Genomic DNA, 27,378 nt, shown 5'->3' on the forward strand with positions numbered 1-27,378 from the left:
CCAGATCACACAGTAATGAGTGACAGGTGGGTAAACTAGAAACAGGCTTGATTTCACAGGTAGGCTCGACTTGGTGGTGCCCTGGAGGGGCTTTGGTCTTTTCTGGATGCCAGCCTGCCAAGTCCCCAGAGGCTACTCAGGGTATCAGGGGCCTCTGGCCTCTAGCTGTAGCCCAGGCAGCCAGCAGGTAAGTCTGCCCTGCCCTCTGGCTTCCAGGGAAGGACACTGCTGGACTCCGATCCTCACATTTTCCAGGCCTCCTCCCCTGGCCGAATCCCCAGGATCTGGCTTTGCTTCTGAGGTCAAGCTTGTTGCTTGTCCAGCTTCCTGGCTGCACTGGACTTGTGCACCTCTCCCTAGGATCCACCTTCCTTTCTCACTGCAGCTCCTTGGAGATCAGCTCTGGAGGATGTGGGCCAGCCTGTAGCCTTCTCCTGGCACCCTGGTTGCATGGACCAGGACTCACCTGAAGCTCTGGGGTCCTTTTCACTATAAGAGTGCTTTATCAATTCTCCCCCAAGGTGTGGTGGTTAAGAACACAGACTCTGGGCACAGATGCTCTGGGTTTGGATCCCGCGTGGAACTTACCTTGAGCAAATGTGTTAACTATAAGCCTCAGTTTTCTTGGAAATAAAATGGGAATAATGGTATCTAACCCCATAGGGTTGCCATGGGGATGAAGAGCTTAGGGCAGTATCTGGTACAGAATGGAGATGGCAGTGGTGGTGGTGATGATGGTGACTGATGGAGGGCGGTGAACAATGATGTGAATTTCAATTGTTCTGGGGTCTGGGAACACTTTACTTTGGCCTTGCTTTCCCCCACATCCTGAGCTACTTAAACTTTATTCAAAACAAAACAAATCCATCCAGTTTTATAGTGGGACAAGAAATCCCCACATTAGCAGAGGAACATCATGTATTCTGGCAATATTCAAGGAATTATTTATAAATGTTTTCCAAACTGCACATCATGACCTGTTAGTGGATGTTGAAGTCAATTTAGTAGGTTATTGTCAACATGTTTTTAATAAAAGAAAAATAATAATTAATTGAAGGGGAAAATATTCAAGGAACTGGCAAGTATTAGAAGCCAGTATGGTGGTTTATGAAGAATATTTGAAACAGATATTTATTTACCTATACATGTCCATTTTAGGTTGCAATGTATATGCATTCCACTTGGTGGATTGTTGTAAAAGAAAAAATTGTGGGGGGCCGGTTACTGGGGATTGAACTCAGGGGCACTCAACCACTGAGCCACTTCCCCAGCCCTATTTTGTATTTTATTTAGAGACAGGGCCTCACTGAGTTGCTTAGCACCTTGATTTTGCTGAGGCTGGCTTTGAACTTGCAATCCTCCTGCTTCAGACTCCTGAGCCAGGACGCCTGGCCTTGTCAAAAACATTTGAAAACAATTTCCACAGTGAAGTTTCAGTGGGTTCCTAAGGAATCCCAGGTGGCCTGGCGGTTTCCGGTTTTCAAGCATGACAGAGTGCATGTGTCCAAGTATGGCCTCTCTCTCCCTCCCTGTAGACTTGGCCCCCCGGAGCCATCTGGACCTCACGGAGCTCATTGGTGTCCCCCTGCCCTCGTCTGTGTCCTTTGTCACGGGCTACGGTGGCTTTCCCGCCTACAGCTTCGGGCCTGGCGCCAACGTGGGCCGCCCGGCCAGGACCCTCATCCCACCCACCTTCTTCAGGGACTTCGCGGTCAGCGTCACGGTGAAGCCCAGCAGGCCCAGCGGCGGGGTGCTCTTTGCCATTACCGATGCCTTCCAGAAGGTCATCTACCTGGGCCTGCGGCTCTCAGGCGAGGAGGACGGCCGCCAGAGGGTCATCTTCTACTACACGGAGCCCGGCTCCCACGTGTCCCAGGAAGCTGCCGCCTTCTCCCTGCCGGTGATGACCAACAGGTGGAGCCGCTTTGCTGTGATCGTCCAGGGCGAGGAAGTGACGCTCCTGGTGGACTGCGAGGAGCACAGCCACGTCCTTTTCCGGCGGTCCTCCCGGCCTTTGGCTTTCGAGCCCAGCGCAGGGATCTTTGTGGGCAACGCAGGCGCCACCGGACTGGAAAGATTCACCGTGAGTTCAAGTCCATTCCCAGCAGATCAGGGGGACCCGTGGACGTCCTCTCCCCAAGCACTGAATTCCAGCAGCTATTCTCGTTTGATCCTTGTGCTCTTTAAAAGCATGCCTGTTATGGTGAGGACAATGCTGGGCTTGGAACCCAGACACCTAGATTCCAGCGCTCCATTTTCAGATGATGATTTCAGATACTTCTGGCTTCTCTGAGCCTCTCTGTTTTCTTATCTGAATATGGAGATAAGAAAACCCGTTTCACAGGCTTGTAGAATCAAGTGAGATAAGGGGAAGCACTTTGTACATTTTAAGCCATGATTAAAGAGGAGTAAGGTTATATCCTTAAACGATTTTATCTTTGAACATGGGCAGCAATGGTTCTTAAGTAATTTCTGCAGAGATGAACTAATCTAGAATTCCAACGTGAGAGGTAACTTCTCTCTCTCCTTTTGGATCATGTGCCCTGATACAAAACATCAAAAACAACAACAACAATAAAACGGACTTTACTATTAGAATGAGCTTTTATGGATAAGCCATTCTAAAGAAAATTGCTGAGTTATTGTAGGGATTCCTTGAGTTGGCACAGGTATTTACTGATCCCTCCTTGGCAAGCGAGCAGTGGCATGGAGAGGCATTTCTGTTTAATTTTACACAGGGGAAGTCGCTGGAAAAGGGTAAGGAGTTACAGTCTGGTGGGTGGTTTTCACATGCCCACTTGGGGTGTCTGATGGAGAATGAGCTACCAGGTGGGGGAGCTGGTGAGCATAGAGGCAGGGAGGCTGCCTGAGGCTCTTTCTGGAATGAGGCCACCAGCTGGAGGAAAGACTTTCTGGGAAAGGAGGATGGGCTCTTCAGGGGCCCTCTGCTAGCTGGGAGGTTGCTGTGGTCGTCCATGCTTGAGCACGAAGCTCTCCAAGGGCCTTTCCAGCTAAGGGAGGTTTGTGTTATTTGGTCCAAGGAGAATCCCCCCACAGAGCAGGCAGGAGGTGGCCGTGCTCTCTCTCACTCTTGGTTACATAAACAATCCCATTCCACGGTGTTGCTGCGGATGTGTAATCAAGCCACGGCTTCTGGTTCCTTTTGCTTATCCCCAGGGCTCCATCCAGCAGCTCACCATCCACTCTGACCCCAGGACTCCAGAGGAGCTGTGCGAAGCCCAAGAGTCGTCGGTGAGCCCTCCCCCACTGTGCCCCACCGTGAGCCCCAGCACGCTCAGCCAGGGAGTGCCGGGCGCCCAGGCAATCCGTCATCCCCGTGTCACAGACTCTGAAACCTCTCATCTTGGCAGGCGCTGCCCCAGGTCCTATTTTGGGCTTTTGGCTTTATTTCACTTTTTAAAGAGCTGTAGCCATCCCTTTGGTATGGGGGGTTGTGTGTCTTATAAGGTGTTAAATTCTTCCATGGCTGTGCAGTCAATGGCCTGGTTTCCAGCTTCCCTGCCAAGAAGAGTGTCAGATTCTAAAATCAGAGTTAAGAGTTTAAGATATTCTGGGTGTAAATTCCTATAAAAATGAACCTAAATTTAGATAAGTTTTATGCCTGGCAAGTGAATAAGTTGGGGGTGGGGTAGGGGGCAGGGGAAAAAAGATGGCTCCCTCCCTTCTCCTTCCTTCCCCCAGGGTTGCTGAACAGCGGTTGGTAGAGGCTGGGGATGGAGAGACAACCCGGGAACTGTCTCCCTCCTCCAGCTTCTTGCACACTTACACAGCCAGATGCAGAGACTGAACTGAGTGTGTCCTCAGACCCAGCTCAGCATGTAGGGGGCTAAGGAGGAGGAAACAGGAGGAGGAACTGGAAGCAAATCAGGGAGAAGTCTGTCTGCGAGGCCTTCTAGGCAGAAGGGACAGCATGGTGCCAAAGTCAGAGGCAGGCAGAGGCAGGCGTTTCCCTAGGACTTCTCTTGCTGTCTGGGTGGTGTCAACCCCCAAACAAATCACAAGGTTGATTTCATTAATTTTGCATTTAAAAAAAAGAACGAAAGAAACAGGTATTAGTGAGTTGGAAAGCCACTCAGAGGAGGAATTTGGCTCTGCTTGCATGTTGATGCTCCCTGAGCCTGTGACCTGGCCTGGCGTTCACAGGAAGCTGGGAGAGAGGGAAGCTTCCATGTTGCCATTCATTCATCTCTGCACTGCCATTACTATTGAAGAAAGAGAAACAACCCAAGAACCCGAGAGCAAGGGTTCAGTTGCAAAATCTCAGTGCACAGGCTGCTTGGCTGCCTTCAGGCGACTGATTACCAGATTAGGTAACAACAGGAAGTCTTACTTCAGGGCTAATGGTTCCTAAAGTGGGATTCCAGTGACAGTCTTGCAGATTGGGAATGAAGGAGACCTGGACAGAATGGAAGTTGATGTGTTAGAGATACTGAAACATGATGGATTTTGTTTGAGTGGTAAGATGTGGAGGGAAAGAGAGGAACCAACCGTGCATGAGACACACATGCTGCCTCTTCAACTCCACTGTCCCTGAGCTGCACGCATGCACACATAGCCATGCACCAGTGCGCACACGCACCTCATAGTTCCTCTGCAAGAGTCTTGTTAGTGTCTGACCTGCCCAGTTGCTGTGCCCAGTCATTACATAGTCGCGCCTATGTAATGGCTCTCCCTGCCCACTGTGTGGTTTTTCTCCTCAGGCATCTGGAGAGGGCAGTGGACTTCAGGACCCAGACACAGTGGCTGAAATAGTGGAGGCCATCACCTACACACAAGCCCCGGTGAGTATAGGTTGCTGTGCCCTCTGAGCTGGGTCAGCCGTTGGGGGCTGGTGCCAGGGCCCAGGGTCTGACATCTGTTTTCAAATCTGTGAGGATAGTTTTGGGGTACTCTGGGGAGGCCAGGAGGGCACCAGCCAACGGGCATTTGGCAACCTCCTGGTTCCCTTGTACGTGTCACCATGAGAAGATTGTGCAAAGGCAGACGTCGTGTACTACTGTGGCTTTGGATCCCTTCTCCAGAATGGCAGCACTGGGAGTCCTCTCTCCTAGGGTGTGGCAAGAGCCAGCGGCTGCAGCAGGGATGAGTCTCAGCCTAGTGCCTGGCTCCAGGGAAGTGGCTCTGATTGATGGCCACTGTGGCATTTGCTAGGGGAGAGCACAGTTGGGGCCCGCACTCCAGCTGCAAGGACTGTGAGAGCAGAGTCGGGCCCCTCTCCTGGGAGCTGCGAAGTCCTCCCTGGCCCCATGGGAAGGGCAGCCCGCCTGGAGCTCGGCCTCTTGCCCGCGGTGGGAATGCCCGCGGTGGCCTGTGGCCGGGTTGTTTTTGTGCTCAGTGACTTAGCCAGCAGCATCTACACCACTGAGCACAGAAAGTTCCAGCAACCTCCTGGGCTGGACTGGCTTGCTTTGTGAGCTCACCTCTTACAGAAAAAACAGGGGAATGTGTGAACTAAGGCTACGAACTGCAGAGTAGGGGTGACAGGGATGTGGATGCTGTGGAATGGGACTGTAGTCTACTAGTGCTGGAGGGACTTCATGGTCTCTTCTTCTTGTTCAGGAGTGTATAGCAAACTGCCCTTAGTACAGATGGGCAAACTGAGGTCCAGAGGGAGGAAGAGACTGGCCCAAGGGTGCTTGGGCAGAACTAGGGTTAGAGCATAGATCTCCTGGTGCCCACCCATGCATTCATGGCCAGGGTGGATTGTGAAAGTCCGTCCCCAGAGTGGAGATCCACTCTTGGCTCGGATGGGGGAACTCAAGGGTCCAGTGGGACTGCCCACCTGGTGACTGTGGAGGGTGGCTGCTCTGGGCAGTATTGTAATCCCATGCCCCTGTCAGCCCTGGGCCACTCTGTCCAGGTTACAGGACAGCAGGGCCCAGAGAGGTGGTCCCTCAGGGCTTGGAGCCTAATGCTGACCCTAGTGTACCAGTCCCACTTGGAGGGAGGCCAACTCAGGCAGCCTTGATGATAACCCAGGGTAGCCTCAGAGGGGCAAGAAAGGAGAAGAGAGTCTGAGGATGTGAGATGGTCACAGGGAGGGGAGCTTGGGAGGGCTCAGTGGAGCCAGGCAGCTTGGGGCGGGGAGGGAGTGAAGTGGCACTTCTCAGCGCCCACTGTGAGCTTGGCATTCTTGCCCACATGATGTCACTTATTTCTTGCAATCACCTTATAAGGGAGGCAGCAGCAGCTCCCCTGTGCAGATGAGCACGTGCAGGGACACACAGAGGCAGAGTCAAGACCCTGCCTGGGCCCCCTCTCAGGACTTGGTACTGCAAGTGCAGTACCATCTGCAGGGGCAGATGTGGGGCACACATGGGCAAAGGGCCTTGAAATAAATTCCCAGAGGACCTGGAGAAGTGATCGATGGCCTTGGTGGCCTCGGGACATCCCAAATACTTTCTCAGATTCCCCACCCCACTTTTCTTAATGATTTTAAGAGAACTGGTGCAGGTAAGAGTCCTACTAAGTGTGGGTCCCAACTCCTCCACTTCCTGGCTGTCGACCTTAGCCTCTCCAGCCTTGGCCTCCTCCTCTGTTGAGCACATGTGCTTCCTGAGGTCAGTGTGACACTTGTGCAGATGGACTCAGGTGAACTCAGTACTTGGCACTGGCAGCTTGTGGTGCCTGCTAGCTGGGGTTGCTGTGCAGTGATGGGCTTCTTGCGAGGACTAAGGGAGGCGAGGCCTCAGACCACTCAGTTCCAGGCTGGGAGAGTGCCTGGCACAGCTCAGATGTCCGTTCCTCTTGGGGCCTCTTCCTGCCACTTGCTTCCTGGTTGGCTGGTGGCTGGGGCCCATGGGCTGCCAAGACCCAGGGCTGCCCTCTGTGGTTGAGGGTTGCCCTCCACCATGGCTCTGGGCCTGGAGGTCTTGACACTGACTGGTCCATTCTGAGCCTCAGGATCCCTTCCAGGGGCACCCCCATCCCAGCGGGCTTTACGCTTGGCCAGATGTTCACACTTCCTTTAGTTCTGTCTGCAGGGAGGTGTTTTGGAATCTACTTTCCAGAAGGCACAAAAGCAAGGAGCCGTGAGAACTTAGCTGGGGGCTGCTCAGCCTGAAAGTGGCACAGCCACGTCTCCAAGTCTGGGTGAAGGGTGCTCGCAGTCACATCTCCCAGAGCTGGGACTTCTGTCTTTACCATCTCCAGGAAGGGCTCCATGGCTTCTTCTAGGAGCCACCCCTCCAGGTGGGGAGTTTGCCCCTTCATCTCAGACAGTCCCTCTTTTCTCTGTCTGGCTTCCTTCTGGGAGTGAAGCTCACTTCCCCATCCTCTGCCTTTCCTGCCTGCACCTTCCAAGACCTGAGCCATAACTATTGAACTGAACCGCGAACTGTCCGCCTGGTCAGGGACTTAAAAACTCAGTCCCTCACCTTCCTCCTTCGTCCTGCCTCTTGTGTTGAATTAGCTTCTGCTGAAGGGGCAAATTTGTGTATGCAAATTTATGGGCTCCACTTTTGCATTTCCAGAAATTTCTATTTTATGCTGAATTAGAATTAACATCCCTCTCAATCCTGGCGGTGCGTCCAAGTCACCTTGCCTAAATGTGTATATGATGGGGAAGGCGGTTGGGGCAGGTAGAAGGGGTCTTTAAAAAAAAAACCTGGCCTGGGTTGCTCAGCGGAACACTGTCCACTGTTCCTGGTCCAAGCCCCTCCCTCCAGCCCCTCCCTCACCCTGCCTCTCAGGCTTGGTCCTGCCTCTTTTCTTCTCCAACCCTGGGCTCTTGCCAAGCTCAGTAGTCAGGCCCTGAACTTGTCAACCCTTCCTTCCATCCCCGTTTCTATAGCTGCTCACTCTTCAAGGCCCAGGTCCTTTCAGCCATCACTCCCACCTCCACCCTGGAGATTTTACACTACAATAAAATTGATAGTAATTTTTCTCTGGGTGTTGGTATCCAAAGCGATTATAGTCTGTTTTTGTTCATCTCCCCATGCAGATTTGTCAGTAATTAATATGGAATATTGGTGTATTAAAAATAAAGCACATGTGCTGAGCATTTCCATGCACTCTCAACCTTTGAATACATATTATTGTCCCCATTGTTCAGAGCAGGAAGCTGAGGCCCAGTGAGGTTAATTGACTTGCCCAACATAACTTAGCTAATAGCAGAGAACTGGGATTTGACTCAGTTCTGACTATAAGAATGGAGTCATCGAATCCTAAATTATGGGGCACCTAAGAATCTTCCCTGTTCAGATAGGTCAGAGATTCATGATGTATACACTAGAGTCTGACAATAAAGAAAGAACCTGTGTTACTCGGATAGATAAGTGATGCTACAGGAAGACATTAACCCTGAGATCTCAGCATCTTAACAAAGCAAAGGTCTGTTTCTTATTCATGTCACAATTCTGACACTAGACCCTTCCCCTCATCCCTCCTCCCCTAGCACCCTTCTGCTTAGAAAGTGACGAGACCATTTGGATGCCAACGAGCCCGAGGTCTCATGGGCAGCTGCCAGGGCCTAGGGGTGATGTGACCCTTTGGTCCTGCATCAGGATTTCTGCTTGGATGTCTGAACTGCTGTTTCCAGCTGTTGAGGTTTTGTGTGTTTGACTTTCCCTGGTAGGTGAGTTGGTTAGGGCACTGGCTGGCGTTGGAAAAGCTGCACAGGTGCTGGAGTTTCCCTGGAAGGAAACCATTGCATCTTTTATTTTTGAAGGCCTTCACCAGCAGGGCACATCTGGGATTGGATCTGCGAGGTGGTTCCAATGCCGCTGGGCTCATTCGCTGGTCCCCTCGTTCATTCCCTCATCCAGCACACCTTCGCTGAGCACTTCCTCTGTGCTCCGGCTTCCGGGATCACAGAACTGTGGTCCCTGTGCTCAGACCCCTGGCTGAGATGAGCAGAGTGTTGCTGTGAGCTGAAGGGAATTTAGCGTAAGCTAGCGAGTGCAGCTTAAGGCCCTGGGAGGCACAGGGTGATTGCCCAGGGTCTCAGCAAGTGGCTTTAAGCTTTCTTGGCTTACTCAGCATTGTGTATATAAATTATTTTCTCCACTGAAAGTCACTGTCACTTTTTTTTTAGTTTTACTGTCAAGTGAATCCTTTTGGGTCTCGTTTTTCATCCTTTCAGCCTAAAGAAGCAAAAGTGGACCCCATAAATATACCTCCAACTTCACCCACTCTTTCTGAGGACACAGAGCTTTCTGGTGAAGCTGTTCCAGAGGAGACCTCAGAAACCAACTCCAGTGTCATCCAGCACAGCAACCTGGAACCAGGCAAGTCTTGAGTGGTTGCCGGTTGTCAGCCTGAGGCCATTTCAGCCACTGTTACAACCAAGGGCAGAGCCCTGTAGGCACAGGGTCATTTCTAGCAGCACTGTTCCCAATAGCAAAAACAACCCAGAGTGCCCATCATAAGGATGGGTGGGCAAACTCCGTCACTCATGTCTTCCACCAATGATGGAAGACCCAGGAATATGCCCTTGGTCTATTCCATTGAAAAAGCAGATTTCAAACCTTTGTGCTGACCTCATTTTGAATATATGTTATTTATGTCCATTTATATATAGTTATGTAGATCCATGTGGGTGTATTAGATATATAAGCTATGAGATGTAATATACAAAATGTTAGGAGTGGTTGACTCTGGGTGTTAGGATTATAGGTGGTTTTTATTTTCTTTGTTGAACTGTTGTATTTTACAAGTCTTCTATAATATTTACCAGTACACCTTTTTCTTCTGCCATCAGTTAATGAATGCTATTCTAATAACTAGATTTGGGAAGTTGGTAAGAGATGGCATATAGTATTGGACAGAAGAAAATTATATAGTAATTTAATAAAGTTATACTAAAACCAAGAAGTGAAGGTGTAGCCATGGAGAGCCAGAGGATCCTGGGAGACAGCTTAAATGGTAGCGCTGCTCAGGAGCCTATTTGCTGAGGGCCTGGGGAAAGGAGCTGAGCTTTCCCAACCTTAGAGTTCTTAACAAGAGTGTCAATAACCCTGCCTCCCAGCTGGATGCGTCATGGAAGGGATTTTGAGTTGCAAGTGCTGTTCTGGTGTACTTGCAATCTCTGAGGAAGGAGCTGGCAGGGCAGAGGGGCAGGGCGAGGGCTTTCCTATTTTGAGGAGGCAAGATTGGAATGGAGACTCTTGAACTTGGATACCAGTACAGCTCACTGTGCTTGAGATCAGCCTTACTTTTTATCCTGTCCCCAAAAGGCCAACAGAACACCAGAGACTGGCTAAAATGTTCCTTTTCTTCTTGTTTCGTAGAGAACCCAGATGATGGGGAGAAGGGAGCCTTCACCCCGAGTGCCACCCCTGACTAGGGAAGGCCCCCCCAGTACTTGCAGTACATGCTTCCCCAACAGCATCTAACCCCACCCCCGTTCTCAGAGTGTCAGAAATGAGGCTAAGGGCCCTCAGACCACTTGCACAGCACCCCCTGGTGGTCAGAGCAGGGAGGACACCAGCGAGTGATGTGCCTGCGCTTGGTCCTGGGGGCTCAGTGTTCTTTGGAGCCTAGCACTGTTCTGACCAGTGGCTTGAATAAGCACTGTGTGTGTGTAAGGATCCTGGTCTGGAGACAGGATCAGACACTACTCTGTGTATGTGTAAGGATCCTGGTCTGGAGACAGGATCAGACACTACTCTGTGTATGTGTAAGGATCCTGGTCTGGAGACAGGATCAGACACTACTCTGAAAATGAATAATGAAAGATTTCAATGTACCCATGGGATCAGACAGGATCAGACACTACTCTGAAAATGAATAATGAAAGATTTCAATGTACCCATGGGAACAAGACACATGCTCTAGTGATAGGTGGGAGGCAGATTCCTGCCCCCGCTCTACCCAGGCAGCCTGGTGGTGGAGATAGGTCCTTGTTAGAACTGATGACTGGCAGGAGGATTAATGGAGGCCTGGGGTGCGTGAGACATGCATGGCGGTGGGGCGGGGGCAGGGTGGATAAGAGGCATGCATTTATTTTAGCATGATTCTTTTTCTTTGCTTTAGGTCTCCATTTGTTTTTTAAATTGCAAGATAAATGTGTGCATGTGGTAACAATTCAATCAATACACAGTCATATGAACAATAATAGTTTCCTCTTTTTCCACTTCTGTCCCCTGCAAGAAGCAAATATTAAGTAGCACAGTTTAGCCAAGTATGTATATAAATATATAGACACACACATATACATATATATGTTAGATAATATCATTATTATATAACATGAATTATATAGAATATATGTAACAATGATAAAACATGTGTCATGATATATAGTTTGGTTTGTTTCTCTTTGTTTTCTGTATTTTACAAATGCAGAACCACAATGGCGATGAATGTTTACCAGTTGCCTACTCTATGCTGTGGACTTTTCTCAGTGCTTTTCTTGCATTAATTTATTTAATCCTTGTGATACACAATCCTCAAAACAACCCTATGGGGTGGGAAGTATTATGATCCCTCATTCGTAGGTGAATAACTTGAGGCATAGTTACACCATCTGCCATAGTCACATTCCTGGTAGGTGGCAAAGCAGAATTCCAGGCTGGTGGAGGTGCCAGAGCGGGTGATGGAAGCCACCAGGCAATATCGCCTTACTGCGGCAATGTTCTGCAACTTGGTTTCTTCTTCTTATTACAACTGGTATTACAACTTTCCAAGGGCGCAGGTAAAGAGATAGCGCATTCTTTTCCAATGATGGAAAATGTAGTTAATAATTACGGAATGCCTGCTTCCTGTAGGGTCTGGTGAGATCCTGAATGATACCCTGGAGGGGCTTCCTCCTGTGGATGGTGATCCCATTCCTGAGACTGGCTCAGGGAGTGGGGCCTTCCCTGTCACTGAAGAAATGGTGAGTGAATGGTAAATTTCATTTGATAAGTAAGTGGTGAACTTTGCTTATTTCAAACTCCTTGGTGACTTGGGAACCATAGAGAACTAGGAGGGTTTTAGTTGACCATCTTCAAGACTGTCCCTGTCCTTGTGATATGAACAGGCAAGATTCCCTGGGCTCCAGGGATGCACCAGGCAAGGTGTAGGAGGTACAACCCCAGCTCTCCTCACATCTGCCTGGTGATGGATGCCAGACCCTCGCCATGGTAACCACTTCCCTCCTGCTCCATCATGAAGACTCATCATTCCTTTGAGCCCATTTTAAGACAGAATCACTTTAACTGCAGGTGTGCCCATGGTATTGCTTGGTGATCGGTTCTTCCCCCCGCAATGCCAGCAGTATTTGAAATGCTAGACACAGTAGGGTACAAAACTAAAGCAAATGTAGTTCTCTCACAGTGACCCCTGCTAAAAACCCACGGTGCCAGATCATTTTTTTCCCTATCCTGGGATGAAAGCTCAGGTAGTTCTCATGTCTCCCAGTCATCTGGTAGCAGGCAATTTTCACAGGTATTTTACTTGGCCAGTCCAGGATACTATGAAAAATTTTAACAAAAATACAAATTAGTCTTTCCCATTGCAGGTGTAGGTCTGGTGCAGACCAGGATCATCCAGGGAAGGAAGCACATTTAGGGATTTTTTATTTCCTTCTTTCTCCCCCTCACTTCCTGTGGTCTCTCCCTCCCCTGAAGCAGCTGCTTTTAACATCTGCAGGGTCTGCTGCACCTGGAGAAAGCCCAGCTATCCTTGCTGGGTGAAATTAAGATCTGGGCCTTTGGTGGGAAAGATGCTGGAACTTTCTCCCATGGTGGCTTTTGGGAGTCCTCTGAGGTCCTCCCACAGAAGACCTAGGACCAAAGTCCCTCTGCTGGCCTTTTAACCTCTGTCTGGGCTTCCTCACCCTCCGGTTGGGCCTTTGGGTAGAGGCCATTGCTTGATGAATTTAACCAGCTCCCTTTGGAGGGATTATGTCTTGTCTGTGTCCAGTAAAACAGCTTCAGACAGATTCCTTCTGTCTCTCTGTCTCCTAAGTCCCTTCCCCCCATTCCCTTTCCTCTGTCCCCTTCCCTTTTCCCTTCCCTCTCTGGATCTAGATGGTCCCCTACTTTGCCCTTTTGTCTTTCCCTGGAAAGAATCGCAGCAGTCCCTATGTCTCCCAAATTCCAGGGAATACATATCCAGCTTGCCAGATGATTTTCGTGAGGAAAGAAAAAAGAACAGCACTCTGAAAATTCTTTCCCAAGAAATTTTTCCTCTCCAGTCACTCAATATCAGGGAGGTAGAATGGCCTAAAGCTGGTAGAACTGCTGTCACATAATTGCCTATTAGCATGTCTGCATGAGTGAGCAGGCCACTTCTTTTAGCATGTGGAAGTTACCTGACGCCTGTGGAATTGTACTTGCCCTGTGGGGCTTTAGCTGATCCTGAGTCAGAGAGAGACAGAGAGTCTCAATTGATAAGCCTGTGACATCATCTTTCTTATTTTGTTTTTATGGGTTGTGACATCATCTTTCTTTCTTTCTTTTTTTTTTTTTTTTAATGGGGAGAGGATAGTCTGCAAGGACACTATGTCGTGTGAAAGATGTCTGGGAAATGCTCTGCTCTGTCTCTCCCTTCTTCTAGCCCCTGAGAAGTCCTGCAGCAGGAAATCTGTCTTTGATCAGCCTACTGTGTTTAGTATCCAAAAGCAAAAAAATAAATAAAATAAAATACCAAAAACTTTGAAAAATGGAAATAACATATATTCCACTTGGGGACCCCAGTAGCCAGAGCTGCTCTCTGATCCCTTTGCCCCACTTGCTGTGTCACTTTCCGGGAATCTGCCTCTGTATTGCCCAAGGGAAACTGAGTCATGGGAAAGAGAGGACCGAGGAGCGTCTAGAGAAGGCTGAGGAGGACGCAGGTGCTGCTTGCACATCTTGGAAGCTGTCGGGGCAAAGCCATCATTTTGTCTGGACTGGCATGTGTGGGCAAGGGTGGCAGAAGGTTGTTGTGTTCAGGCAGAAACATCCAGAGGCAGAGCATATGGACTCAGAAGGCAGCGATTGCTCCTCACCAGAGGGCAAAGACACTGAGTCAAACATAAGACCCAGGTGCCAGGCAATCTCTCCTGTCCCTGGCTTCTGCAGGTCTGTGACCATCATGGGGCTGGGGTGAAGTCATAGATGTGGAAGTGCCCCGGGTAAAGGAGCTGCAGAAATGCAGGTTGCTTAGGGGAGCAGGCTGTCTGTTCTGTCCACATTGATCAGGACCAAGGGCCCAGTGACGTGGTCTCCTGAGATGTCCTTGTTTGCAGGGGTTAGCAGCAACAGCAGTGGGGGAGGCCGAAGTGCCTGTCAGTACTCCCCCAGAAGCAGAGGTCGGCAGTTCACCCACCGGAATATCCACCCTGCCTGCGTCCACCCAGAATCTCGGGGAAGGGGTCACTTCAGTAAGTAACTCAAGTGCATGCTGCACTTCACCTGCTGTCGGCGGGGCAGGCGGGGGTCATCCCAGTTGAAGCAGACACTAGCCTTCCTCATCTCTCAGCAAAGTGCAGAGAGAAGCCCTGTGAGGCCAAGTCTGGGAGGATCTGAGTAAGAGGCTGAGGTGCCGTTTGACTTATTCAGCAAATGTTTGTGGAGGGCTGGGCCCTGCTGGGCTCTCAGCCCTGGAGTGGGGTCTGATGGTAAGTAGGTAGGCCTGGTTCCCGGAAACAAAGTATTAAGGGCTTCAAGAGAGGAAACCCAGGTTGCTTGATGAGCACAGAATAGGTGCCCAGAGACCAGCTTTGGGGTGAAGAAGGTAGAAGGTGAACCTGGGAGGCTGAGAGGAAGTAAGTAACTGGGCAGATGGGAAGGGGGACAACAGAAGCAAGGCCTGCAGGCCTCCTGAGACAGGTTTGGGGCTCTGTCAAGGAGCCTGAGAGGATCCAGCGGAAGTGAGGGACCACTGAAAAGTAGGAAACAAGGAAGAGATGTAGTCAGTTTGGAAATCTAGAAAGTCCACCCCGCCTTCCCAGTGGAGAAAGAATGGGGGGCATCCTGCCTCTACCGAATTCTAAATGTGACCCTTTGTGAGGTTGGGGGAGCAGTTTTGGAATGTTGGAGGGGCAGAAGCCAGATGGCACTTTGCCAGGAAGAGCAGGCGACAGTGAGTGGTCAAGTGACTCCTTCACCAAGAAAGCCAAGAAGCCCAAGGCCTGGGTTTTTACCCCCACACAAGGACTTCAGTACCAGTGGAAATTCTGCACCCAGGACTGGCGGCAGAAGTTGGGAGGGACACTGGAGAGCAAGTGCCACCCGAGGGAAGCAAGGGGAGCTGAATGAATATCACGGCTCAGAACTCGGGTGACGGGGGTGGGAGTCCAGGGTCCCACACTGATGCCACACTGAGGGCATGGGCGTGAGGTGCCGCCTTGGGTGTGCACTTGCTTTGAAGGAAGGGGAGCGACAGGATGCAGGTGCAAGAGGGGCCCATCTGACCGCTCCCTCCAGCAACAGACCCATGGTTCAGATCAGGGTCACTGCCATGGGTCACTGCCAGCGTGTCTTTCTGTTTAGGGTCTGGATAATGAAAGTTTAGCAATAACTGCAACAGGGGAGGCTGAGGTGCCCGTCAGCACTGCTAGGGAAGCAGAGACTGGCAGCGTGCCCACTGGGGAGCCGGCCTTCTCCACGTTCACCCAAGACTCGGGGGAAGATGCCACTCTGGTAAGGAGCATGAAGTGCTGGGAGCAGGTGCTGGCCTTCCCCCACCCACTCTTCAATGGGTCTTACACTCAGCAAACCCCCTGTGTGGAGGGGACAGTTCTCTGACTACGTGCTTGCTCAGGGGTGGAGCTTGCCAGGTTGAGTGGGTGTATGGCATGGTCCCGGGAGGCCAGCGGGGAAGTGGCCAGGTGTGAGTGCAAGAGGAGATGGAGTTGTAGCTGGCTGTCAGCAGGGGCTGCAGGGTGTCAGGGTTCGGGCACACCAGGTCCAGCAGGGGTGGAGGGCATGACCAGTCCTCCTCAGCCACATCTGCCTGCAGAGCCGAGACTGCCCAGCTCCGGAAGCCTCAGCACGAGCCCTCCAGGGCACTGGGCAAGACTGTCCCAATAGCGTCCCTATGCTAGATGTCTTCAAGTTCTTCACTCGGTGGATTCAAACCCAACTCCCCATGTCCACTCCTGTGTTCTACCTCACAGGATGTGCAGCGTCTCATCTCCCAGTGGCCTAGTGCAGAATTCCCTTCCTGCTTCCTAACATCCACATCCCATCAAGTATGGAGTCTTACGTGATTTTTCCACCTAAATCCCTATAAACACATGCACTTCTGTCCTCCCGTGCCAGTTCCCTGGACTGTCCTCCAGTGCCAGCCCCTGGACTAAACTGTGTCCCCAGCTCAGGTGTTTCCCAGGCCCCTCCCTGTCCTCTCTCTCCAGTCCTCTCTGGGGTATCAGCCCAATGTTTGGAGGCTTCCGATCATCCTGACCCACAGAGCTGAGAGGCCTTGCAGGGTCTAGCCAGCTACCCTTGCTGATCACATCTCTGGTCCCCATCTCCCCTCCCTCATGCATTGGCCCCTGCTTCCCGCTCCCATCTTCTTCCATTCTCTTGAGCTGGCCTGTCCCTCTTGCTCGCAGCCTTCGCACACCCCTCTCTGCTGGCAGCCTGGTCCCTTCCATTGTTGCGTGTCCTTCACTGGTCGTCTCCCGCACTACCTCCTCAGGAAGCGCTATCCTTGCCCTTGGAAGGCCCCATCATCACTGTGATCCATAGTGAAACGGCTCTCTAGTTCATGCCTGGCTCCCTAGCAGATCACAGGCTCAGGGAGGACAGGGCTCGCTGGCACCCTGTTCTTGGGTGTGCATCACTCCTGCCGAGGGACGGGCGCCGAGTGTTTGCTGAGTGAATGCCCATTACCCGGCCTTGAGGCCGTCCACACTGTGCTTCCTGGGCTGTGTCATGCTGCTCTGGCAGTGTCCAGCTCTGGTCTGCCGTCCATGCAGGGAAACCACAGTGGGAAGATGTGCACTGTCAAGTGACAGAGCTCTCCATGCCACTTGGCAGTTGCATGGATCATTTTGGTGAACGAAAAGTGGTCTTCTCCCTCTTCCGCTTCCCTTTCTCCTCCTCCCTTTTCTTTAAAGACAAAGCACTTATCATGAGGCGAAAACCGGGTCAGGTCTACCAAGTCTTAGCATAGTAGAAAGCGGGCTTGGCTAGCAGGACTGTGTGAGCTCAGGCCTGCTTGTAGAGGTGAGGAGCTCCCATTATTGGAGCTATGCCAATCAAGACCAGGTAAGTCCCTGGCAGAGACGTGCTAGAGGGCTTCCTGGGGCAAGCTGGGGATGCCCTGAGAGCTGCATTCTAACCCAAGCCCCAAGAGTCTGGAGCTCAGGTGCAGTTCCTGATAAGCAAAGGGAAGGGGGTAAGGAGCTGCTGGTTGTCTGATGGCCCCAGGGGTCTCCTCCCTGCGGCCACATGTGCACCCACTGAAGCAGGGGCCTGGGCAACACCACCTGATCCCTCATTCCAGTGTCATTCCAGGGTCCAAAGGATGAAGGACATTCAACCACCGCCGCAGCTGCTTCAGAAGTGCCGCTTGGCACTTTTGAGGAGGAGGAAGCCAGTGGTGCCCCCACAGAGGGTCTGGCTACCCTCACACCCACTGTGGCCCCTGGGCAAGTGGTCACTCCTGTAAGTGTCTTCTAGTGTCTTCTTTGGCTTGTGGGGGAGAGAGGTCAGCATCCTAGGTCAGGGTAGTTAGTGGCCTCTGCAGAAACACAGGCACATTCAGCTTCATTATAAAGGGTCTGGGGGGACACCACCTGGGTGGGTGGGATGCAGCCACAGCAGCATGACAGAGAGGTTGGACATTGTCCCAATCTGCTACTTCCCAGCTTTGGCCCAAAAGAACTCTCTCAGAGATGAGTGGTCAGGAAACCGGTGTGGGAAGCTGAGCCCTGAGAGGAGACAGATTGCTGAGCCTGTGTATGAGTGTATGTGTGTGGGGGTGTGTTTAATGGAGGTTGTCGGTGAAAAGGTTCCTTGAAACTGAGCTAGTGCTGTAGAAATGGCAGTGACCACAGCCACGTGGATGGGGTAGCATCACTCCTCGGGGTTCCTTTCCAGGCACCTGGCGATGAAGACTGGGCAACAGCCTCCACAGAGGAGCCCCTTGCCGTGACTGGGGGTGAGGGATCCAGCAGTGCTCCCCCTGAGGGGCTGCCGCTCCCGGTCCCCACAACGACGGCTCCCGAGAGAGAAGTCACTCCGGTGAGTGACTGGGAGATGTGAAGACGTGACTGGAGCTCTTTCAGGGAAGAGCAAGGGCAGCCCCGGGCCTTTTCAGAGTTGGGATCTCATTTCGGGTTGTACATTTAGACATTTGAGGGCTTTGAACCTAGGGAGGAAAGAGCAAGAAGTAAAAAGTGAGTGGAGCTAGCCCTGGTCCCTGCTGCCCTTTTTAATTGAAACGAGACCTTTCTAACAGGTGCTGTGGGAAGACGCACACACTGACTGTGTGACTTGGGGACTGTAGAGGGGATGGAAGCATGGACCTTGTGGGACCCTCCAGTCCCTTCCAGCACAAGCGTCTAGGATTCTGAACTGCCATTATGTGACCTGAAGCAAATCCTTTAGTTTCTCTGAGACTGTTTACTGTCTGTGAAAGAAGGTAGCAGTGAGGTCAAGTCCGTGTGTTTGGGACACTGTACCCACACATGAGGTTGTCACCACTCAAGGGCTGTAACTTGTCTTTTAGAAATAGGAAAACCACAGCTGGGCCTCAGTTTGGAGGTATGTGAAGCAGGAAATGAAATTACTGTTCAAAGGTGAATATATTTTTAGAGGACTCCCCGCTGCAGCCCCCAGTTGTTGACCTGCTTGGGTGCCTCGGTTATCCAAGTGACCTTTGGCTGAAGGTCCAGTCACATGGCCCATCTGCTTCAGTGCTCCAGGGCTGACCTGGAATCTGAGGGGCTGCAGCAGGTGTGGCAAGAGAGCCTGCTGGGAGTCCAGAAGGCCCCTTGGTCAAGAGCCTCTTCCAATGACCCTCTGGTCCCATCCCTATAGTCAGCATGTCCCTCCCTCCGGTAGTCATTGACTTATCCCTTGCCTGGGCACATGGCATCTCTGGGCCCTCAGTCCAGAGGAACTTGACCTTCTTCCTGTCCCTGAGGGATTCACAGTCAGGGGGCAGGAAACAAGATTCCTGAAGGGACATTGGTGGAGTTTGCCTGTGCCTCCCTTACCTGATCCTATTTACACCTCAGCCTCTGGTGTCAGGTGAGCCGTCTCCATTCTACAGGAAGGAGGAGGCGCTTGGGAGGTCAAGACACCTGTGGCTGTGGAGGCCTCCAGGGGTGGTGCTGGCATTGGCCCCAGGCCTGCTGCCTACACAGTCCTGCCCTTAAGCTTCAGCCACCTTTCTCATCCATGGGAGCATGGCTAGCGGGAAAGACCTTCAGTGGGAAGCTAGAGGGTGAGGTTCCTGACAGCGATGCCCCTGACTCCTGGAGGCCCAGGCCTCCTCGTTGTCACTGGTAAAGGCGGGAGGCAAGAAGGGACTCCAGGTTTAACCCAGCTGTGCTATAGACACACCCAGGCAGCCTCTAGCACCAGAGTCTGCATCCAGGACCCCAGGGGATGGTCCCAGGTGACAAGCCCTCAGAGCAAGACGAGCTGTGGTACTTTTTATTTTTGAAAATCTAAAAAATTCACAAAGGGGCTTAGAATGGCGTTATTAACCCCTGCATAGCCATCATCCAGCTTGAACAATCGCTGAACTTTTGCCAGTTTTGCTTCATCTGTTCCACCCCTGCCACCATCTTTTGGGAGGGGAGAGGGGCAGAGGACTGGATTATATTTTTAAAATCTCAAACATCGTATCATTTAACTTGTAAACAATTCTGCGCACATTGCTAATAGATTGATCTGGAACCTTTCTGTTTTGTATTGTCATAGCATACTACAGTGACACAGCCACATCAATGTTTATAGCAGCTCAATTCACAAATCAACCATGGTTCCTTCATATTATCTAATACGCTAGTTATTTTTTTTCTAATGCCTTTTTTTTCACCAAGGCTACACATTGCATATGGTTAATAAGTGTCTCAGGTGTCTTTTAGTCTCTGATTATCTCCCACCTTCTTTTTTCTTTTTGCTGCTGATTTCTTGAAGAAACTGAGTTGGTTGTCCTAAATCCTGTGTTTTCTGCTGTAGGAAACTGGTGTGGTGGGGCCAGCCATGCTCTTGGCAGTGTTGAGGATTTACTACTTCTGGGAAACTTTGTCCACATCTATTAATGACCATGAAACTACATATTAGCAACCATAAACTAACCACCATGAAACTACAACCAGAAACTTCTATCTTAGGAATCCATTCTAATGAAGATAGTTTGATATGTAAAAAAGGTCTTGTTCAGAAGGGTGTTGATCTCAATTTTGTCCAACAGAGAAAAATTGGGCATGATTTAATTAGCCAACAATAGGGGATTGAGTTAAAGTATATTCAAATAATGGAATACAAACAGTTATTAACATTATTATTAATATTTAATAATGGGGAAATACATTAAGTGAAAGAAGCTGGTTATGAACTTGTGTGGTCTTAACTATTTAAAAATATTCACATGCAAGAACCCTGGAAGTTTAGAAAACTTGCAATGGAACCACCATTTGACCTAGTTATCCCACTCCTCAGCATATATCCAAAGGATTTAAAATTAGCATATTATAGTGACGCAGCCACATTAATGTTTATAGCAGCTCAGTTCACAATAGCTAAGCTATGGAACCAACCTAGGTGCCGCTCACCAGATAAATGGATAAAGAAAATGTGGTATATATACACAATGAATATTACTCGGCCTTAAATAAGAATGAAATCATGGCATTTGCCAGTAAATGGATGGAACTGGAGACTATCATGCTAAGTGAAATAAGCCAATCCCAAAGAACCAAAGGCCAATGTTCTCTCTGATATGCAGATGCTGAATCACAATAGGTGGGGATGAGGGAGGAGTGGAGGCTCACCAGATTGGATGGGGGGGATGGGGAGAATGGAAGGGGGATGGGAATGGGGAAGAAAGTAGAATGAATCAGACAACACTTTCATATGCTCATATATGAATACACGACCAGTGTAACTCCACATCATGAACAAACACAAGAATGGGGCGTCATATTCCATTTATGTGTGATGTGTCCAAATGCATTCTACTGTTATATATAACTAAAAAGAATAAATAAAAAATATAAAAAATATATTAAGGTACAAAAAAAAAAAAAAAAAAGAACCCTGAAAGGAAATACCTTCCCTAAATATTCAGTTTTGCCTTGAAAAACTGGAAGATTGTTAGGTCCTTGATACATTTTGGAGTTTTCTGCATGGGGGCTTATGATTTTTACAGTTGATTTTTGGAAAGCTCTAAGAAGCAGGGAATGGAGCAGGGGGAGAGAGAGAGGGAAAGGAAGGGAGAAATGAATGAATCCACCATGTCATCTCAGCACACAGTCGATGAGGACAGATCACCACCCCATGCCTGTGTTAGGGACCTGTGGGAAACTCAAGTGGACAGCCCAGGTCCTGAGCAGTAGTTTAAAAGCACAGTAAGAATGGTCAGGAGGGCATCCCCTCTGGAACATTTTTAGGATGATTTTGACTCTCAGAGTCACTAAGGCAGTGTAGCTTAGTGGGTGAGAGGCAGCATACCACACGTGTGTGGCCCATTTCTTCACCTCTTCCTGCACCACATGGGGGAGTCATTGTCCAAGTACCTATCTCTTGATTTGTCATGAAGATTAAAGGAGTTAATATGTGAAGAACTTTGCCTAGCACATAGTATGCACTCAATAAATCAGCTACAGATTATTTTGCAGATGAAGCCCGGAGAAGATTACAGCTTTCCTCAAGGTCACACAGTTCCCAGGGGTCAAGTAAAGGTGGCAGCCTTGGTCTCTGGACTTTCTGTCTTGGTTTTTTTTTGCACTGTCCACAGTCACCACCTTCAGACATGAGCCACAGTGGTCGAAATCAAGTCATCCCATTTCTAAGGACTGATTAGATATTAGAATCTTTTCTAGAACATATGAAGAACATTGCCTCTAAAATGAGCTAATATATTTGAAAATCTGTGTTGTGGAACGCTAGCAAAACATGGGACTGACTCTCAAGTCTGGGTGACTTCAAATGCCATGGTCTTCCTGGTAGCCGCTTGTGCGTAGGAACTGAGACCTGTGATCTGCCAACATCCCCTCCATGGGCTTGCGGACTCTAGCCCAGCACTGGCCACCAGCTCACGCCCAGGAATATCATCAGAGCTCAGCAGCCATATGTCCCAAAGATATTGTGCTTTGGGGGTTTCTTTTTGGGCTTTTTGGTTGTTTTTGTTTGTTTGTTTGTTTGTTTGTTTGTTTGGTGGTGGTACTGGAGATGGAACTCAGGGCCTCATACATGCTAGGCAAGTACTCTACAACTATCTATATCCCCAGCCCCTGTTGTGACCAAGTTTTAACCAAATCTTCTTGTTTTAGGCTGAACGAGTTCATGTGGGAGTAGAAGGACAGGCAAGGCCCAAAGGAGAAAAGGTTTGTGCTGGGACCTCTGGGGCACTCACAGGCTCTGCTCCAGGGAGGGGGGATCATGAAGATGGCAGGGGGCAGTTCTGGTGGTCTCTTCTTACCAGCTGGTGACCTTGTCCAAGTCCTTGTCCTCCCCGGGCCTCCGTTTGCCTGTCTGCCCTGGAAGGCTCCTTCCCATTCAGGCGTTCTGTCTAAGCTCTGCCCTTGGTTTTCCTCCTGGGAAAGTGTTGGGCCATGGTCCTGGGTTTGCCTCAGGGCTGCAGGCCCCCAGGACAGTTCTTTACCACTTCTTCATCTGTCAAATGGAGCTGATGGTGATTACCCTAGCCCAGACAAAATGAGGCGATGTTTATGGAAATGCTATCTCATGTCAGTCACCACAGAAAGAGAACTGGTTCCTCTCAATGAAATGGTTGTTGATGGCAAAGTCTGGCGAAGCGGCTGCAGCACGGTGACCCTGGCCTGTGCTCCCGAGGAGGCCTGCTCAGGGAGCCTGCCTGGCCATAGGCAGCAATCCAGCTGCCCCTGGGGGCCTTCCCATCTCCACGTGGCCCTGGCCCTCTGTCCCTGCTTAGCTCCCTTGGGCTGCATGGAGGCAGTCTGCAGGCAGATGCCCCAGCCCTGGAACCCCAGATCTGCACACTGAAGTGAGGGAAGGGAAGCTGCTATCTCTGGCTACCTCAGTGGACAGCAGGGCTCTGGTGACTCTGAGGGCTGTGTCACAGCACTGATATTTGGGGACTTCCTTGTCAATGTTCCTACCCCTCTTTTGGTCGCTCGACCATTCTGTTGCCTTATTTGCCAGGGTAGCCATTTCTCTGGATACTTTTTGGCAGCTGACGCGTCCTGGGATGCAGCTCTCTGATTTCTTTTCCTCCTCCTTTCCATGGGTGCTTCTGTCATTCTAAAGGTATTTCCTGAGCACCAGCCCTGTGCAGGGAGCTGGGACCTGGAGGTGATTCCGGCAATGCGCCTGTGTCCTAGGCGGCCAGGAGCCTAGGGAAGCAGCTTCTGAATGATAAAGACCCATAACGGTGGCAGGGGCTGGTGGGGGAAGCAGGTGGGCAGGACAGGCTTCGGGAGGCTGGGCTGGCTGGATGCCAGGACTCTGGCAGTGCCCAGACCAGGACTGGGGGAGCCCCGGGTGATAAGGAGCTGCACATAATGCATGTCCACATCGCTCAGCTCTTCCCCCAATGTCTTTCCTCCCACCAGATGGCACAGGAACACAGGACTCCTGACCTCTGAGGGGGCAGGGTGACCCATGGGTTGTCCCTCTAAAGAACGATGTCTGTCTTCACTTCTGTGTAATCAGATCTTGACACTGAGCACAGTTTCTACCGAAAGAAAAGCATCAGTTGGAGGGGAACCTCACTGACCACGTGTTCTCTTCCGAATGGTGCTGGGGAGGGCCTTCCAGGGCTTCCTGGACCCTCTGGGGCTCCTGAACCCACCGTGAGGTTCCCCATCCAGCTTATCACACACGGTGTGATACACCACAGGCTGAAGATATTCTCCTAGTCGCCCCCAAAGAACCATCCCATCAGCCTCAGGGCTCTCTGCCTCTAGGAGGAGCCCGGAGGGTGCTCAGCATCAGGATTCATTTATGTCCAATCTATGTCCTGTGCCCTGAATGGCCAGAGGTTCCTCAACTGAGCACATCCCACACGGGACTCCCGCTTGCCCCAGTCCTGTTCTTCCCCCTGAGTTCACCATCTTGGGGAATGGTACCCTATTTATCTGGCCACCAAGAGAAAACCCAGGAAACCTCCCCAAGAGGTTCTTTTCCTCCCCCTCCCTACCCAGGCAGTCCCCAGGTCCCCTGATCATAGTTATGTGCTGCTTCTTCCTCTCTCCGATGAGGCCCACAGCCTCCATCACCAGTCCTCTCCTCCCACCCCCATCCCCACCGTGGCTTTCCTGCACCCAGTTCTAACCCCAAACCAGTGCTCCTTGGAGCCTCCCAGGCTTGGTACACATCCATTTAATGACTGAAGGAAGCCTCACCTGGTTTCTGTCTTCAGGAACTAGGGACCAGGAAGTATTTTGAAAGTTCCCTTTGCCTCTTTGGAGGCCTTTGGTGGTGTCATGGAGCCAGGTCTCATGCTGGTCCCTGGACACACAGGGAGTCTCATGATTGGGCCTGCCCTTGAGGAGCCCCTTGTCTGGAGGGGCCGACAGACACATAAGCAGCTGACTTTAGGTCAGGTTGTCCTAGCACCAAATTGAGCCTTTGGCAGAGCCCCGAGGGAACAGAGGAGGGAGAGGGGAATTCTGCTGAGAACAGCGAAATGGGGACTTCATGGAGGAGGCCACTGCAGAATGAGGCCTGAAGATGAGAGAGGTTTGAAAGGCAGGCAGAGGGGCTGAGAAAGGGGCCCCCTGTGAGCTGGATGGGTAGGGGGCTACAAGAGAGGAGGGAAGTAGGAAGGGGCAGCCAGAGAAAGGGGAAGTTGGCATCAGAGGTTACACAGCTATAGAATCTGGGAAAGTTTCCAGGGTGATGGCGTCTGTGGAGACCGTTGAATCCAAGCTCTGGGGATTTCTTCTCTCTCCAGGTGGGAGCGGAGGCTGAGGGCTCCGGCCTAGGCTGGGGCCTGGATGTTGGTTCTGGTTCCGGGGACCTCGTGGGCAGTGAGGAGCTATTAAGAGTGAGTGTGAAGGGACATGGCCTGGTGTCTGCGACCAGGAGGGAGGAGTGCAGGGGTGGGTGGTAGGGAGGAGCACAGGGGCTGAGGGCTGTTGGCAGAGTCCACGGGACTTGGTGTATTTTTCCTCCTATGTGTTTGACATTTTCCACTTTGGTCATTTTTTCATTAGGTTTGAAGTAAGTATGGAATGGGTTCATATTCAGAACCTCCTCTTCTCCCCTCCCCTCTTCTCCCTGACTGCCCTCTGCAGCAGGCTGCTCTGGGCAGGCTTGCCCATGGACCTCCACCTCCTCCATTGGCTTTTGATCCCACTGCCCCCATATCACTTCTTGTTCAAGAAACGTCTCTCCTGGCCTCTTCCCTATCTAAATAGCTGTCACACCTTGACTTCCAGACCTTTCTTGAAGTCTTCCCTGCCTTCAGGCACCCCCACCCATGCCGTTAGCTCTCCAGACAGCCCTTTCTCCCTCCTTGGCGCCTGTGTTCCCTGGCCTCCTGCCCAAGGCTGGGCTCCACCAGTCTCTCTGTAAATGGCCCCCAGGGGAGCGCCTCCCTTCTCCAGCTGCAGCTGTTGCCTCTTCCCCAGGCCCCAGCCTCATCCCCAGTCCTTCCCCTGAGCCCTGAACATGGACCCCCAGTTAGAAGCTGCACTCAGCTGGCCCACTGCCCACTCCTCATGACCATGCGACCAGGGCTGAAAGAGCTCTGGATTCATTGGGTGAGTCAAGCAGGAGCCGAATGGATCTTCCTGGGACCTCCAGGCTGGTGGGACCAGCCAACTCACAAGAGGCTAAGCAGTTCACTTTAGGATGAGTTTCAGGCAACAGGTAGTATAGACCTCATGGTTAATAAGAAGACTCAGTTAACCAGAGCTCTTCAGGCGTGCCAGCTAATTGGACCTCTACTATATACAGCGCTTGGGAGAAAATATGATGTAATTGGGTTGGAAAGACCTAGATTCAAATCCTGATTTTTCTATGGATTAGCTGTATGTGTGAGTCACATGGTCTCGTGGACCTGGCTGTCCCCATCTGCTGTGGGAACATCAAACCTTCCATGTAGGGTCATTCTGAGGAATGAAAAGAAGGTATGAACATATATGCTCTGTACATTTTTACCCTCCCCTCACTGTTTCTAACAGAATTCCTTGCTTTCTAGGGTCCACCAGGCCCTCCAGGTCCCCCAGGCCCGCCGGGGATTCCAGGAAAACCAGGAACTGATGTATTTAATGGGCCCCCTGGTTCTCCTGGAGAGGATGGAGCTGCTGGTGAACCTGGGCCCCCAGTAAGTGTCTGAAGTTCTGTGCCTGTTTCTGTGGCCATGGGAGGGATGTGCAGATTGCAGACACCACATTGTCTAAGACTGGGGAGAGAGCAGCTAGCTAAGGTTTGCAAGCAAAATCCTCCGCATCTGAGCCATCGCTAAGACTCCCAGGAAGTAGCGCCAAGAATATCATCTTGTGCATCGTTTTACTGCTCTATCATGGCCAGTGTAAGAAGTACAGACTGCTGAGATCTTAAAACCAGAGGACCCCAGATCCGGGCCTGGGTGGATGCCCCAGAGACCATTCAGTCTAGTCCTGCTCCTGACACCCCCACAGAAGAGGAAATCAGAAAGTGACCCAGAGAGTGAGAGATGCTGGTCCAGGTGGCACAGCCAGCAGTGGCCCAGCTGGGACCAGGAATGGCATTCCTGTCTTGGCCCTGGAACAAGGACCTGGACCCACTGGCCTCCCCCCACCTCTGGACCCTGCCCTCCTTTCCAGGATGGGTTTGTGTGTGATTCTTAGCAGAAATGTGACTGGTTGTCATTGATGTTCTGCAGGGTCCTGAGGGACAGCCTGGACCTGGTGGAGCTTCTGGTCTTCCAGGGATGAAAGGGGAGAAGGTATGGAGAAGGGAGGGGTGGATTCTAACACCAGAGCTCCACTGTCCAATCCCTAATCCTGACCTTGCCTCTTCTGTAATTGCCTGCTGGTCACTTCTGCTGGATGTCCTCATCTTGGGACTCACTATGCCCAACTCAGCATCTCTCCTACCCCAGCTTCAGTGAATGATGTCGCCATCTACCCAGTGACTTGGACTCAGACAGAGTCTTCTTCAGTTCCTCCTTTCCTTCCCTTCCCTGCCACCAAAGGTCAGTTTCCAAGACCGACCTTTCTCTGCACCCTGATCAGACATTCTTCTTTTCTCATCCACACTGGGACTTTGGGCTCCATTCTCTCCAGCCACAGTCCATCCTCCACCCGGTGCCCTGTGCACCTTCCCCTAGTGGGCCCTCATCAGTCGCTTC

The 27,378-nt window shown here is 51.0% G+C and overlaps 1 protein-coding gene across 1 annotated transcript in view; it reads left to right on the forward strand.

Moving 5' to 3' along the window:
• The window catches only part of COL15A1 (collagen type XV alpha 1 chain), a 108,928-nt gene that overhangs the window by 38,124 nt on the left and 43,426 nt on the right, over positions 1–27,378 (forward strand). Inside the window, exons 2-14 of the mRNA XM_079112224.1 lie at positions 1,536–2,083; positions 3,178–3,252; positions 4,722–4,802; positions 9,104–9,248; positions 11,730–11,839; positions 14,177–14,311; positions 15,423–15,572; positions 17,394–17,543; positions 17,979–18,122; positions 22,388–22,441; positions 24,994–25,086; positions 26,245–26,370; positions 26,911–26,973. Coding sequence (XP_078968350.1) covers positions 1,536–2,083; positions 3,178–3,252; positions 4,722–4,802; positions 9,104–9,248; positions 11,730–11,839; positions 14,177–14,311; positions 15,423–15,572; positions 17,394–17,543; positions 17,979–18,122; positions 22,388–22,441; positions 24,994–25,086; positions 26,245–26,370; positions 26,911–26,973 — 1,874 coding nt within the window. The remainder of the gene's footprint in view (positions 1–1,535; positions 2,084–3,177; positions 3,253–4,721; positions 4,803–9,103; positions 9,249–11,729; positions 11,840–14,176; positions 14,312–15,422; positions 15,573–17,393; positions 17,544–17,978; positions 18,123–22,387; positions 22,442–24,993; positions 25,087–26,244; positions 26,371–26,910; positions 26,974–27,378) is intronic.

Source organism: Sciurus vulgaris (genome assembly GCF_902686455.1).
Source record: "Sciurus vulgaris genome assembly, chromosome: 15".
NCBI classification, from domain to species: domain Eukaryota; kingdom Metazoa; phylum Chordata; class Mammalia; order Rodentia; family Sciuridae; genus Sciurus; species Sciurus vulgaris.